General features: G+C 40.8%; 1 protein-coding gene across 8 annotated transcripts in view; it reads right to left on the bottom strand.

The window, feature by feature from the left end:
- cacna1ha (calcium channel, voltage-dependent, T type, alpha 1H subunit a) overlaps positions 1-13,803 on the bottom strand; it is a 137,192-nt gene extending 123,389 nt beyond the window's left edge. For 4 of the 8 annotated variants that reach the window (XM_079645686.1, XM_079645684.1, XM_079645685.1 and 1 more), the window contains exons 1-2: positions 13,282-13,790; positions 11,806-12,263 (exon numbers count right to left, since the gene is read on the bottom strand). In XM_079645686.1, coding sequence (XP_079501812.1) covers positions 11,806-12,239 — 434 coding nt within the window. In that variant the 5' untranslated portion in view covers positions 12,240-12,263; positions 13,282-13,790. Of the gene's footprint in view, positions 1-11,805; positions 12,264-13,281 lie in introns of all 8 variants that reach the window. The other 4 variants (XR_013801851.1, XM_079645687.1, XM_079645688.1 and 1 more) reach the window with 2 other exon arrangements.
- Between the last annotated feature and the right edge of the window lie 3,529 nt (positions 13,804-17,332).

The raw sequence follows: 17,332 nt of genomic DNA on the forward strand, positions 1-17,332 counted from the left end.
ATCTATCAGATAGTAATGTGATCAGCGGCAAGACGAGGGCTGCTGTGTTATTCATGTGGAGCTTGACTCTGGGAGAACAGCGGGAACACAAAGACACACATGCAGTACAAACACACACCCAAACAACAAAAAAACCTCATTAGTTACGGCAGTGCAGAGACTAAACAGCAAATGCATCAGGGCAATGTGACCTAAAAACATAACTGAATACTAAGCAATCGTAAAGATGTTACGTAAGGAAGAAGCAAGGATCTGATGATAATCTGACGCGGGCCGATGCACGCTCCCTGGGGAACCCCCGCTCGACCTCACCCGCAGCTCCGCCACTATAAAAATAAATACATGATCACCTTTTCTTGGGATATTTGTCACGCCTTGAGGATCCTAAAAGGTGTAAGTGTGTGTGTGTTTGAAAAAGCTCTAAGAGGTCTATCGATGGCCACTTCATATTTCAACGAGGCTACCTGCTGAATCTCCGACTCTACGGCCCTAATTTATCACCATAGTAAATCCACTGCTCAGTGATCTTTCCTCCCCTTCAGATCTATCCCTTGACCGCCAGAACATCTCGAACAAACACACACACAGTCGTGCCTCGTAAATCAATACAGCCTGGGAGTCGGCCAATGTAAAATACTGAGACACTGACAGTAATGATGAGAGAAAGAAAAACACCCCGCCAATTTATTTCCGCGAGTGGTCTCATTATCAAATAAAAAAGACCCCTTTAGTCTAGTGCGAGTGAGTACAAATGCATATTTCATACTGCAGTAAAGTGAAAAAAAAGTGCCTTGGTGCATTTGCACTCAAGACTTGCGCACGTTTGAAGCAGCAAGAAGAGACAAAGGAGGAGAAAGAGAAACAAAGAAAAGAGCACACATTATTCAGCAGCAGCTTTTTTTGGAGAGCGGGAAAGGGAGGGTGGGGTGAGAGAGTGGCTGTGTTTTGAGGACGAGGAAGCCGCTGCATCTTCACTGCAGCAACCGTCAACTAGAAAGACAAGAAAGGGCCGGAGAAAGCACAGAGGTGTACGCTCATCACTCACACATCATGTGAACACTTTGTCCAACTGTCGGACCGGAGCAAAGTACACACGGCTCACAGAACAGATTGGATTCAAATTATAAATTTCTGTCCCTTTCAGTTCCCGCCTTGTTCTTGTTCATCTTGTGCTGCTCTACTCTTTCGTCATCTCCTTTCTCGGTCCCGGTTCTCATATTTATCTCTTTCATCTTTATATTTTTGTCCCTTTTCTCTTGTCTCGACTTTAAGCTCCCATTTTTCTAACATCCTGCTTTTGTTCTCCCTTTCCTCTCTCTTAAACCTCACCTGTCTGTTTTCTATCCACAACTTCATTTGTTTCCACCATTTCTTCAGTGTCATCCATCCATCATTGTCTCTCCGTCTCCTCTCCAAAATGTTTGCCCTGTGTCTGATTTCCCACCACCTGCTACCCTCACTCACAAACACTTGTATCCTGTCATTTATCTGAGTCTCATGTGAAAAAAGAAACTGACATTTTTCTAGTATGGATTTCCATAATGAGAGACAGGGCAGGTTTTGGATGGTGAAAACACAGCATACACTTCTACACCATCATCAACATGATGCGTAGCCATGGCAACAACTGCCAAAAAGCCCTCCCACAGTAAAGGAGTGCCAATCAGCTAGGCATTGCCACGTGACTGACAGCTCTCTGACAGAGAGACACAGACTGGGCAGACAGTCTGCTGTGTTTATCCTTCTTCTCTATACTATAAATCAATTCCCATCTGCCTTCACTGTTTTGGTCTGATATCACACATCGGAATCAAATGTTGGACAAGAGCGGAGACGTACAGTGAAAAGGCGGAGAAGCTATTAATGGATTATCTGATAGTATCAGGGTACTGGCAGGTGAAAAGAAACGTCTGGCGGCAGCGTGTGTCACAGAGGTAGCACTCGTCAGTCTGCAGCTCTCCGACAGTGTAGAGACACGCAGTGTGTAGGGAATTAGACATTCAGAACTCTAGCGGCAAAAGCAAACAAAACAAAAAAACAAACTCAAACTGCTGCCGAGGCACCAGGTAGCTCCATTGTCCTTGCAAGAATTTAATTTTCACAGTTTAATTTGTTATCTCCATTTAACAATCAAACAGTACAAAGAAACACAGCTTTAACATCCTCTCTTGATCTTGTAAAAAAAGATATGCCTCTCCTGGGACCAATCACTCCAGCTGTCTCTGTAAATAGCCAAATCCCCAAGTGTCTGAAGCTGCCTTCAAAACAAAAGCATGGACAAATACCCAACTTAACTAAAATAATAACACTAATATGACACTCAAATGTTCCATACAAAGAAGCGATTAAATAATAAAAAAGAATGACAGCCAAAAAACTGATAGAATAGGTTAGATAATAAATAGATGTCTGTATTTAGTAGGCATAGTTAAACACCCATAGGGAGGCAAAGTCCCTCCCCTTCCGGGGGACCTCCATGGGACCTAATTTCGGAAAAAGTATGTATTGAAGTCAATGGAGAGAGAAAGATTATCTTTCGATCCCGTTTGAATTGTGCCACGAATCACACATATGATGTTTGTCAATTTAAAAGATAATTTTGCAAGTATATTTTTTTTAAAACTGTGAAGTAACACCTTTTTTTGTGTGAACCGCTCAATGAACTACATCTCTGGTCTCGCACACGTCACCAACACCAAGATGGCCGTCACGTTGGCACATTTCACCTCTTTCTTTCAGAATGAAGTGAAAAGTATTAAAAGAGGTGAAAATCACTACAAGTCTGGGCATGTTGAGAACTGTACATACACACAAGGGGAGTTAGTTGGTTCCATAAGAGCCAGCATGCGGGACCGGCTTTACAAGGTTTCGGTGAGTAACACGAGTGTAATGTGTAACTTTAATGACATCACTTATGCGACTCTGGGATTTGTAGTCTTTCTAGTTGCTTATTTTTCATAGTCTTATATTTCAACAGTTTTACGACAAACTGTGACTTTTTTGACATGGAAATGATTTTTTAAGATTGACAAACATCATATGTGTAATTTGTGGCACAATTCAAACGGGATTAAAAAATAATCTTTCTCTCTCCATTGACTTCAATACATAATTTTTCCGAAATAAGGTCCCATGGGGCGGAAGTAGATGGGCGGGACTTCGCCACTCTATACAACTCAAGGGTAAAAGTGACCTGTTTTACTGTTTTGAAACAGCAGGGGGATGTTCAAGAACTCGATTGACTAACCCTAAACAGATTAACCCTCTGATCCTGAACACCAGCAGCCACCAGCTTCACTCAGATTGACCTTTAACCTTTGACCAATCAGATTCATCTATGTTCTGATGAACCACAACCTTTGGCTGGCAGGAAGCTTTATGAAGCATGCTGATGATGAGGTAATGTTTTCCTACGCATCCCACTGTAGTTATGGCCACAATGTTTTCCCTTAATCAGAACCAGAACTTAATTTAGAATAAAATATCTATTTGAAAGTAAAAATGTGCAATAATTTAAAAACAAAAATATTTATTATAACAGCTAGAGCTAAGCTAGGTGTTTCTTTCAGGCCTTTGTGCTAAGCTAACTAGCTACTAGCAGCAGCTTTCAGAGAGGGGTATCAATCTTCTTGTCTAACTCTCAGCAAGAAAGCCAAATAGCACATTTTCAAAAATGTTGAACCACAGCAAATGTTGATCTTAATTTAACAGCCACCAGGTTTTGGGACTCACACACCAAGTTGGAGACACACACTCTGGAGTGCTTTGTAGAGTCATCCACTCAGAGCCTGAGGCAGGAGAGGGTCACTGCATAAACACATGCTCAGTGTGTGAATGCACACACACATGCATCTGTCGAGTACACACATACACACTGTACACCCTGCGTTTACGCACATGAAAGTCAGTGCTATTAGTTCCAGATCATTTTGAGAGTCTGTAAACAATGAGCCTGAGGATAAACAAAGATCCTACTGTACTGGAAGTAATCCAACAACACACACACCTTACTGTATATCATGCGCACTTATCCACAAAGCTTGCCCGCACACACCGACATACACATTGAGAAACACCTGGAGGGCCGGCAAACAGTCTTACGCTGAAATGTCATCTGTGAGCAAAAACAATAATGATCTAGTTAGGGCTGGAAATCATTTTGAAATGTGACTGTTACAGTGCCAATTTGAGTTTTGGTAACAAAAGAATGCTTTTTTTGGATAACTTAGCATAATCAAAATCATATCTTAAACATGTCTTCCACAAACCCTTTGTTTCGTTTAACAAAAACTAACAGCTGAATGAGAATGTTTCTTACGTTATTGTCTTGCCTGTTATTGGCAAAACAAAAAACTGTCATAAGTAAATGATGTATCTGAACAAGCATTCACCACCAGCTTTACTAATTGACAGTTGGCATTCAACTGTGCTGCGGTTAAAAGAACAGGCCGTTGTAAATTGCATTGTAAAGTGGGTTTCAGATGAATTATATTTTGAAAGCTACGCATAACTTGCAGGCCTTAAATGAAGCTCAGCTTTCCACCATGTTGTTGTTTTTGTGACTTTACATGGAATTACAAATGCATGTAGTTTTGCATTTTAATAATTTACAGTTGTTACAATTGTTTTAATATGTTTGCAATATCACTGCCATGTCTGATTTTCATTTCATTTCAAACCTTTATTTATCCAGGCATTGAGATCATTGATCTCTTTTTCAAGGGAGACCTTGCATTTGAGTGATAACATGTCATTGCTGGATGTTTCCTCCTTCAATAACAGAACACAACACAGACTCACTTTATATATACTGTAAACACAGATGAACACACACACACACACACACACACACACACACACACACACACACACACACACACACACACACACACACACACACACACACACACACACACACACACACACACACACACACACACACACACACACACACACACACTGTGAGGAATGTGCAGGGATTGCCAAAACGTTATACGTCAGAGAGACAGGATCCCTCTGCCTGTGCAGTGATACACACCTCATGACCCCCAATCTGCTGTAATCCTGAGCACAGGCCAAATGTATTGGGTCATCACACACACACACACACACACACACACACACACACACACACACACACACACACACACACACACACACACACACACACACACACACACACACACACACACACACACACACACACACACACACACACACACACACACACACACACACACACACACAGCTCAATATCAAGAGAGCGAAACCAGCACTGAGACTGGCAAAGATGGAGAAATGCAAAGCAGCCTGTCTGTGTGTGTTGGAAAACACACACACACACACACACACACACACACACACACACACACACACACACACACACACACACACACACACACACACACACACACACACACATCACAGAATGCCAGTCTGAGTGGCAGCGAGAGAAGGACAACCTGCTGTCATCAAGGCTAAATCTCTTTATCCCTCACACGGCTGCGAAGAAATCATTTTAACACACACACAAACACACAGTACAAACACATGGAATGAGACCTTAGAATTGACACCTCTGTGGGAGTTGGAGGAAGTGGACCATTCAAACGATATGCCCTGCAGACAGAGCTTATTAGGGGCCATTTTATCACTGCTGTTCCCCCGCAGCAAACAGTCAGGCCTCTTATCATCCGAAACACACATCCAGGCTATGTTTTAATGAGATTCTTTATGCTGGAGGTTCTAACTTTGAATGTTTACCCCCCCCCCCCCCTCTCAATCGGCTTTATTCTCTCTCCAATTTTACACAGCTGGTTCAATGCGCCATAACCTAGAATAGACAAATAACTGTTTGATTGTTTTAAATGGGGTCCCTCACAATGTTTTCCTGCTTCAATTAGGTGGAATTAATTGATCCAAACTCTTCATCTGGAGATTAATATCATTAATAAATGCCTCTAATCCTTCAAAAGAGCCAACACAAAAAGGTTGTAACAGTATCTGTATGTGTGGTAAATATAAATAAAATAAAGATGTGTCCATAGCACAGCTCCATCTGTATCCATTTAGGAACGAAAAGCAAGAGTGGCTCTCACCGTGTTTAGAGTATAGGATGACTAATAGAGACGGATAGCATGATGAATCCACTTGTCTGTAATGGATTAACCTTGTCTGGCCCCCAGAATCTGATCCAATCACTGTGTATCAAATTATTACCATCTAACCAGCGACGCCTTACAATCAGTGATAGTGTCGCAGGCGGTGTTAGTGCTGAACAAGTCGATTCAGGTGTAATTGACTGCACTACATTATCTAGTGGAGAGATTCCTGCTTGGGATACTCTTAAAGGAGCGCACACAGCCGGTTTCAGGTTGGACCATGGCTGCATCTCACTTCGGTTAAATGGAATCCTTTCATCCCTCACTTGCGTCGTTTCCCTGCGTCTAGTCCCTCCCACCAGGGAAGCATGGAGAGACGCAAGGAAACCACGAGAAGCAGGGAAATTAATTTTAAGAGCAATGGGACGTCCTTTCCTCCGGAGCGTCACGTGAAGCGACGTCCGTTTGTGATTACTCCGCAAAGCTGATCGTCTGACAGCAGCCAGCTCTGTCCCCGTTGCCTCTGTTAGTACGCATATGACATAAACATTTGTATCATCTGTTGTAGACCCAAATAAATAAAATAAAATAAGAACTAATTTTTCAAAAAAGATAAACGCCATTCTTAAAATGTATAAACGAACAATAGTTTGATTAATATTGATTAGAGTGCACAATAGAAATAAAATAATTGAGAGAAGAAAAAGAGATATGTTATCCATCAAAACCCAGTTAGATTAACATTCATTGGATTGCACACTTTGTTTGTTTGTGTGGATATGTAGAATTAACATTTTAGTACTTAATGACTGGCTGAATGGAAATGACAATAAACGAAAATGTAAAAAACGATCATGAAAATACTTCCAATAAATGAATAAAAAGATTTTTGTCCAGTTTGTTGTTCAGATATATCACATATTTCACCGGAGGATGGTCTGGTGCTTCCTTGATTATCGCTACTCCGTTATTGCTCCTCGATACTCGATCCTCGGTCCTCCGGCAGAAATAAGAGCCATGGGACGGTACTCAAGATGGCGCAGACAAATCAACTTCCGGTGATACCGAGACCGAGGAGCGAGGAAATTAAAATAACCGAAGTGAGACGCAGATAGGACTGTAAAATGTATCAACATTTTTGGGAAATCGCAAACACAGCCTCCTGCAATGTCTTAAAGGTCCCCTATCATACTGTTTTTCATCAATATATTATAGGTCTCAGATATATACAAAACATGTCTCTGAAGTGTTTGGCTCCAAACACCAAACAGATCATTGCAGCATTACCCATAGTCCCCTCTGTTTCAGCCCTGTTTCAAAAGTGCTGATTCTCTGTCTCTGTCTGGGCGTGGGGAGGCTTAAAGAAAACAAAGGTGCTCTAGGAGGAGATTCAGGTGATAAGGTGTGGGGGGGGGGGGGGGGGGGGGGGGTTACCTTGGTTGCTGATTGGCTAATGGTTACACAAGCCAACACATCATTATGACATCACAAAGTGGACAAAATCTGATCAGCTCATTTTCAGACAGGTTTTTATAGAAATGGATCAGGACAAAAAGAGAGGGGGTCTTTTTTCCTGAAACTTTCAGAATCTCTTTACACAGAGGGGACACATGTTGATGCATAAAAGACAGAAACAAGTGGATTTTGCATAATACATGTAGGTCCCCTTTAAATCGCAACTAGTGCAATATTTGTTAAGAGTATGGCGAATTTGGTGAACAAATTAATTAATTGTTTCAGTTTTAAGATCTTCACAAAAATGAAGGGCACACCACCAAGTCAAAAAATATTTGTTTATCCTTCATGAGATTTGGATAACGAATGTTCAAAACCCAGAGGGACTGAGACTACATTTTCATTTGATAAAAGATACTTTCAAGAACAATTCCGCAAACACCAACTCAACTCATTGTTTTTCCACCCTACACTTTCAAAGATTGAAACCTTGTTCCCAGACCCTTTTTTGCTAGTTAATATTTGCAATTTAAATGCAAAAAAAACCTATGATGTATAACAAATCTAACGTGGAAGAGGAGCTAAGATGTCTTCAACACTAAAAAAGGGTCGGCAACTCACGACCTTGAACACATCTAGGTATCTAAACAAACATGGACCCTCAAAAACGTTGGGAAATATTTTGTATACATCTGTCTTCAAGCCTTTTTTAAAGTAAGCAGCAATAAAATAATCTATGAAAGTCTCATCTTTATATTGTGTGGAATGGCGGCAGTCAAAAGCAAAGCAGTAAATAAAACAATCAATAGCTCGCTGCTGTAATTGCAGCTTGAACACAGATGCATTTTCCTTAAATGTTTATGTACATGACAAGAGAACAGGCCAGTGGATCAATGATGATGAGCATAATAAACATAATAAAGGATACACGCTGTAATTGTACGCAACTATTGAGCTGTTTTTTTGTCACATGTTCAAAAAATCTAGATAAGTCATGCTAGGAATCTCAATTTTACATAAAACAACCCTAACTCTTTAATCGTTTAATATCCATCATGTTAGCATAATGTATGGCAATAAAAACCTACTTTATCTCTTTGTCTCTCCAAATACACAATTCAACCAATGTCTGCATACCTTTTGTGTAGATGAATGGCAGAGAATTTACGCTGGGAATAATATTTACATAGCCCACTGTGGACCACCAACTCTGCAATGCTTACACAGTGGGTCCTGCACACTCACACACACACACTCGCAGTGCACGGAGGAACAAAAACACAGAGAGCTGTCCAGTCAAATCAGCTCTTATGACATAACCTGGTTCAAGTTTTAAACAATAATGCAATGTGGAGCATGTGTGTGTGTCATTTATTAGCCATGCTGTCTTGGAACAAACAGTCCTAGCTGTCACCAAACAACAATCAGCAGTAAATCAGAAATGTGATAAGGACTATACGTCAGGCAGGATGTGCTCACCATAGGAGCATCTGCTATATGTTAGGAACTTACTTCAGCAGCCACAGAGCTTTGAACAAAACAGACATAATGTAATGCAACATTAACATCTGCCAAAACAGCCTGTAGCTTAGTTTTAATTTTCTCTGCTCTACTCTGAAATAAAACATGTGAAAAACCTGTTCAAAAACAGCAATAACAGTATTCTCCTTGCTTTGAAATATCTAAACACACCTTCAGTCCTTGTGTAAGCACCAGCGTAAGAGGAAATAGGCTTGGCCAGAATCCCAACCATTAAAAGAAACAGCCAACAAGATGTGCACTTGTAGGATTTCCAAAACGCCTGCGCAGGTCTGCCAATTCAAAAAAAAATTCTCACCAATTTAAGACGCAACTGCTCATACTGCAGGGGTATCCACCATTAACCACACCAATCAGCGATATGCAAGAGAGAATAACATGCCTTTCATCCCCATGACTTGGTACTTGAGCGTCTACAGTGAGCAGTACGGATACTTTGATATTAATCCCCAAAGATTAATGGCTGATAATCAATCGTTAATCATCTCTCCCTCACATGGAGCTCAGGTTATTTCATACCTCCAGGAGAGGGACCGGGAAAACCACCTCTCTGTAGCCCCTCACAGATCCCCGAAAGACGGACTAAGGACCTCCGACAATTAATTAATTAATTAATTCCCTCGGAGTGTGTTGTGGTAGCCGCAAAACAGAGACCTTGTAGATGCTTTGTATCGCTCAGGGACACCTGGTGGAGTAGAGGATGTATGCTAGTGTGCTTCCAAGTGTGCCAGTTTTGAGAAGGTCTATATAACTATTAGGACTTTCCTCAAGGCCTCAAATCAAACCTTAAATACACAAAACTATTCAACACATTAAATGTCAGGTTACTCATCCAGGAGACTTCTATTCAATCTGTGAAAACAGATGTATAATGGATCAGTAGGGAACACTTTGATAACTCATTAGTGAGGTTCAGGCTTTAAATGTATAACAGAACAAATACCTTTTACAAGGGGCATGGAGATTGAAAGATAAGGGTAATAACAGACAGGAAAGGTGAAATAAAAAACACAATTGGCCTATGATCAATTACTATTTCCCCATTGGGGGTTGCATGGGGCATGGCAGAACATGATGACTCAGATTCTATTTTGATATTGGAGATGCAGATATTAATAATGCCATCCTGATATAAACGGCAGTTCCCCCAAGCCAGGTAGCACTTATTCCCAGAGTCCTGAAGGAGAGTTGGAAAAACACACATTTACCAATTTAGAACGATCGACGTTGGTTTGACCCACGTCCAACTGTCAATTTGAATCCACAACTCCATTTCCTTGAGCAGCTTTCCAGCTATGTGCTCATAAAATATCCACACATGAGTATCTAAAGGTGTGTCTACCTGTCTGCAGTATCTAACTCAAACACCTTGTCAAGATCCTCCTCCAAAATATGCACCCTTCCAACTCCCAGCTCCCAGCTGCCACTTCTAAAAACATCATGCAGTCCTGGTGCAGTCACTCAACAGATATAACCTACAAGCTTCCTGAAGACAAAGCAAAGATCTGATCAAGAAGACTAGGTATTCATGTTATCATTTTTTTTTGTTAAACTTGGCACCCTGCAGATTTGACTCCAGGTACAAAGGAATGTACTCAGGAAATAAATATGACGCAGGTCCTCGTTTCGTCTTTTTACACCGCCCACTTTGCTGCATCAGGATTGAAAGAATATTGCAGTGGTTCATCTTCAAATTATTTTCATAGAGCTTAGATTTGGATGCACATTCTGTTCTTTTTCTCCAGTGTGTTAAAACATCCCACAGATGAAAATTATTCAGGCGGGATGTGCAGCTGAGGGGTAATAATAGACACTAAAACAGACAAAAGCAGCTAAAAGCTGATTTAACTTGGAATATTTTGACATTCTTATAATAAAATGAATGATTTATGGCACAAATGGCAGCCAGAAAATGTGAGAGAGGGATACTGTCAGCTCAAAGATAGTATTTAATCTGCACACGGTGATTAATAAAGGGGGATTTCAAACACATTGGGCTAATAACTTTGAATCATCTTTGAAATTGATCCCAAAACAACTTGAGTGATGCTATCAAGCACTTTAAATCCCCAATGAAGATAAACCAAGGTAAACTATAACAACAAGGATGAAAGTAAAACCAGTAAAAAGAATACACTTAATGAGTAAAAATATGTTACTAAATGTGACTGTACTTTTCAAAGTTATGTCAATGGCCTCTATATAGGAAACACTTTCTTTTGTAGCAATGTGATTTGGCCAAGTCAATGGCTAAATCACTGGAATTATCCGCCATACAGAGAAGCACTATCAGTACACAAGTCTCAAATATAAACCATCCAAATCTCAAGCCAGCGCAACTCTGCAAAAGTAACATTGACTTTCCCAATGAAGACAAGCTCAAGACAACTGCAAGAAGAGAAGCCATTCCTACATAGAGCCACACAACATTGCTCATCTCATAGTCCCAAACAATGGAAGAGATTCATCCATACTGATTGGACAAATGAGCAGATGGATTTCACCAGTGTGGCGCCTGCTACTGGAGATTGTTTAGTCTCATGGGAACACATAGAAAGGCTGATGTTTGCACTTAAAAGCATGTGGATCACATACCTTGTATTCAAGGGAAATGTGTCAGCTTGGCAATGCTCACACATTGGGGAGTGAGGACATATTTGGTCTTACCAGGCATCGGACAGATTTAGGTTTCCAGCATGTGAAAGGATATGGGTTACAGACGACACGAAGACACCAGTTGCGAGGTCTTGTTGTTTGCTTTAGGCAGAGGAAGGCCACGGGGGCCAGGACGGGGTACGGCTGCACTTCCTCCTCCTCGGAGATACAGTCTGGATCCCGAATAGGAGTCCTAATGCAAACTCCCAATCTTGGTCCAACTTCCAGCTCCGGTTCCTGGTCCTCCTGCACCTCAGGACTCCATTCCGCTCCATCGCCACGACCAGTCCGACTCCTCCTCGTATCCACCTCCTCCTCGTCCTCCTCTTGCTCATCGTGGCCTCCCCCGGGGTCAGCATCATGATCAGGGGCGTCGTTCCTGTAGGCCGAAGGTATGGCGAGCCTCACCTCCTCCTGAACCCCCTCCCGGACCTGCCCCTCCGGGCTCTCTGCGAACTGAAAGCGCACTCTCCCCTCGCCATCAGTCATGATAGAGCATCAGGCAGAGCCACTCTGAAGAGGGGGTCAGAGGGAGAGGGGTTAGATAGAGGTGGGCAGTGGGAGGGGTGGAAAGAAGGACAACAATCAATGTGATGAGACAGGGAGAGACGGAGAATAGGAAAGAACATATGCAGAAATGCAGAGAAACAGTGACAGAAAAAAGAAGGAGGGTGGAAGAGAGAGATCAACTTAGCAAAGAGCAATTGGAGACGCATGAGCCAAATAAACACTCTCATTTCTCCTTTAATCCCTCAGCGGCAAAAGTACTTGCGTCCAATAAATCTACACACAGATTATCAATATTCGTTAACTAACCTGGCTGCGTTTGAAGCTTTTCATAAGCTTTCATATCAAACATCTCTCCAGGCTTTTTCTTAAAATGAACTATAGCTGAGATAGAAAATACAACACATAGGATTCTTTGTAAGAACATCTAATAAATATTATATGATTATATAAACAATTAATAAATACAGTAAACTGAGCGTTCAGCAACATAGACCTGCTGTTTCAGTGCCAACATAGTTAGAAACACATGTATCCATAGCAATAAAGTAATAAACTGTCAATGCCCCATAATCATATTGTGATATAATGGGAATACTGGGGATTTTTTTTCCCCCCTCTCACTCGCTCTTCCTGTTGCTATGTGATTGAACAGATGGACTGCTCTGTCTCTGGTCTACTAGAGGTTTTTAGCCCACACCACGCAATGGTGGGCAGGGAATGCGCAAAAAGAAAAAAAAAACACAATAAATGCCACACTAATCCTGATTATTATAATAAGTACAATAACATCGAGCAGGAAACATTATTCACCATAATCCAGCTAACAGACTTTTATCTTTTACGGTTTTTTTAAATTTATTTTTTAATGGGCTTTGTTGTCCATTGTTTGCCGTTATGAGAGACAAGCGCATCTGACGCTTGAGGCAGTTGTATGCTCTCCTAAAGGGAGTGTACTGTATGACGAAAAGGAGGGAACATGTGAAACATGCAGTAATTAGGATAGCTGTTGAAAAGTACTTACGCGTTTCAAATGGTGTCAAAGGAAATGAAAAGAGAATGGAGCGCCCATCACCTGTGTTTTTGTTTTTTCGCCATTCAAAAGTGGACTCAATCCTGGACTCGATGGCAATTAAAACATTAAAAGGCAAAGAGGAAAAGTTTATGATTTAAAAATACCTTATCGAGACGGAATCGGAAGTTCCCATAAGCATGATCCGTGACTTTCCGTGTTTCTAGCGCACCCAGCCTTTCCCAGCAACCCGGAGCTTCCCTTTCCTTTCTTTTTTTCCTCTCTGCAAATCTCCTCACTTCTTTTGCTTTTCACAGATCAAAAAGGTAATCCGAAAGACGTTGTAAAAAAGAAGAAGAAAAATCACTGGAAGTAATGAAAGAATCACTTAAAGCGGTCTTCATTTGCTATCCACATCCATGCAACCATCAATCCGTCCATCCTCGCTGAGGTGTTGTTTTACGCAGCGTGGAGCGGAGACGCGCGCCAGGGTCGAGCCGTGCTGAAGCTCCGTGGATGATCTGACACAGAGAAACTTGGCCCAGGACTCGGGAGTCCTGACACGTGACGTGGACGGCCCGGCTATAGGAACGTAACGCACAGTAGGAGACACACACGCGCGAAAAAAAAGCCAGGAAGAGCCAAGCCGGGCGCGCACGCCCCGCTGTGTTTCATGCATCACCATGCAGTCAGCAGAAGATAATGGAGATGGAATGAAACATGTATTAGCCCATACCCTCTGTGGGAGTATGCCACAGAAACACAATGAAACGTCATTATTATTATTATTTTATTTTATGTATTATTTATTATATTATGTTGTTGAATTTGTAGCCAGTAAGTGCTTCTGTAGGAAAACACTACTGTATACAATGGGAGTTAAGAGAGATCAATTGTGTCTCTATTTTTTCAGTAAAAAAAAAGAGAGTATAGACCTTTAGCCTTTATTTCCCCTGACGTTAATTCATGTCTGTTGGGTTGAGCAGACTGTATTTCGGGATTTCCACTACATGTTGGGGTGCTGCAAACAGTGCGGTAAAACAATAAAAGAGAAAGTGGGTAAAACAATACAAGAGAAACTGGGCTGCAAGAAGATATTGAGCAGTGGCCATATTTGTAATTGCAGGACATGACGCCAAATTAACTCAATACATAACTCATACACTCAAAATTACTCTTTTATGACCAATTCAATAACGATAAAAGTCTCAAAGAGCCATATTACAAAAAAATTGTTTTGGGGACAACTGTCGGGTTGGTTAGATTTGCTTTATGGTATCTGATTTAGGCCATAACATTGGTGCCAGATCAGCCTTTTTTTTTTAAATATCCAATTATATAATTTGATTTTGACAATCTGAACCAAATATCCCTTGTTAGTGGACAAGAGTAGCTCATGATACTCAACAGTCAGCAGGAAGTCACCTTGCTTAGCACGAAAAATACGTCATCGGATGTAAAATACACAAACGCTTGAAACGTGTGTGTGCGGTGAGCAGTGTAAATCAGCCATCTTGGAACTTGCCATCTTCCTGTTGTAAACATTTTCTGTCAGTTTCATCATGCTGAAAAAAACTGAATGAGAACACAATGCCAACAATGGGAAAACACAGTATTTGCCCACACAATTTATATTTTCTGCAGTTAACATGTTAAGCATATATACGTCAATGTTTAGTACCTTTTGCTGCAGCTGTCAATTCTTTAGGCGTTCTGATCTTTACAATTAATTTAAACTCCCATGCTGCCTGAATGATTGATCACGAGGTACACTATATTTAATGAAGAGTGTTTCAGAGAGAGGCTGAAAATCAAAGATGGAAGAAGACAGGGTGTTGAGCGGACGGACATTTATGCTGGGGTAGAGTTTAATGCTGTAGATTTAGGATCCTCACTATAGGAGCATATGCTGAATTAAACACCATAACAAGAACCTGGCAGAAACTGGGCAGTAATAGATCTTAGGATGGGGAGGATGAAAGGGCTCCACTTTTGAATTGAATCCCACAGAGTTCATTTGACTGATTTGTGGGAGATTTGGGCAGGGCAACAAAGTCAGAAAAGTCATCCATGTGATCCTGGTGGATCGCTTACTCTGGCACTCAGGAAAAAAACAATAAAACTTGGTTTAACTAGTGCTGCTTTTGTTCCCACTGGAGAGGGAGCAGATGTCACTGCAAAGAACAAACGCAAGCCTATAGTCTTTAGGACGGAAGTAATGAAAACACTGGTCAGTCTGAGTTTTTAAATCAATCAATCATACAAAAAACCCAGTACAATTGACTTAATATAGCTTAGTGTTAGTGTGTGTGTTTTCATAATGTCTTGAAAATTGTATGAAAAGGAAGTGACATCACATGTTGGTTGCAATATGTGCCGTTAAAACGAGAGTTAGAAAGCCACACCTTCAGAATATATTGAAAATCAACACTGTCAGACTTTGAATTTTGCATTTATTGATGTCAGGACAACCAAGGTGCTTACAAAAGTAAATGCCAGATCGTCACGTCATCCAGGAACACAAAAAAGTATTGCGCCACATTCGCTTTTTGTCAATTTAAAAAGTAAATTCAATAGTGTAAAAGCCCTTGTGTCATGTTTCGTATAAAACATGTTTGGCAGTGCCTTGAGTGACGTATTTTTGATTTAATGAATATTTGATGAAAAGCAGATACAACAATACTGTGTATCTTATTGGTCCAATAAATATTAAAGTGTCCATCAAGCTGCAAATAACCGTGGTTTGAAATGATTACTAGTTGATCTCATTTTTTATTATTTATTAAGACACATTATACTACTAAAATATTAACCTCCCAGTCCTGATAAACTTTATTTTTCACAGCATCAATGCTTCGTTTCTCTATATTTTGTGAGGCAGGAGGACGATTACATTTTATACCAATTCTTCTTCAAACTTAGACTAAGTCCTTTAGCAAAGTCTACACATATGCAGACAGAAAGGGTGCATAATGGAATTGAAAGGCCAAGTTGTAATCCCTTAATCTTTGTGCACATACATACAGAGTCATATGAAAAATATAATCTGCTGATCCTGCTGTATTTAGCCTCAAGTCTGCATGTGGCACAATAACTGGTTGTTCAAATGACACTGCAACTAGCGATTTATTGAACTGGGTTAATATTTAGATTTTCGAGAGTTCAATGGGGCTAACATCTGCTTTACAATCTAAATGTAACGTTCCCCGATTTGGGATTAATAAAGTATCTATTTTATTATCCATCTATCTAACTCAGAATGATGCAACATTTAGGAAGGTACTATTTGTATAGGTCTGTTCCAAAATGGCAATAGTTTGACTTGGTGAAAAACACGAGGAAAGTAGAAATGTCAGCTGAATCTGACCATATATGGAATTTCAGGGCTCTCCAAGACACACATACTGTATGAGTTTCCCCTAATTTGACTTCCAGTCCTCAGTTTCTCCATTGATTTCCAGCCCCTTGTAAGAAAAACAGCGATTGTTTTTACAAATGTCTCTAGGGACAGTATTCACCATGGTCTGTGGTTAAAAACTATAGCAAACTACTTTTGTGCTTCTTCTGTGCTGTTTTACATCCACACTAACACAGTGACAGTTAGACAGTGTCAGTTTGTTGCTATGGAAACAGAATGTTGAGAGTATCTTGTTTAGTTTTCAGCTGGTAAATAAACTACACACACCAGAGATGAGAGCAGCGTCACTGCCTGCAAAATCAGCCAATGTATGTCTATGGCCAACATTTCATCACAGCTTCACTGTTACGGCCCGTCTACACAGCAGCGTTAAAAAAATCTTCTAACGCTTCTGCCCATTCACTTTGAATGGGGTGACGTCACGTTGCCTCACTTTTCGCCGAACTGCATTGTGGGAAGCAAAGCGAAGATTTCCAGGATTTTTTCAGGATTCAAAAGTTGAGCAATGTTCAACTTTTGAAGCTGAGGTGGAAGCGTCAGCCAATCAAATCCCTTTTATGCAAATCTGATAGTACAGGCGCTAGCCAATCAAACCGCGTGCAAGCTGGGAGTGACATGCCGCAGTTCATTTTCTATATTCCTAAA

Source organism: Notothenia rossii, assembly GCF_949606895.1.
Source record: "Notothenia rossii genome assembly, chromosome: 8".
Taxonomy (NCBI): domain Eukaryota; kingdom Metazoa; phylum Chordata; class Actinopteri; order Perciformes; family Nototheniidae; genus Notothenia; species Notothenia rossii.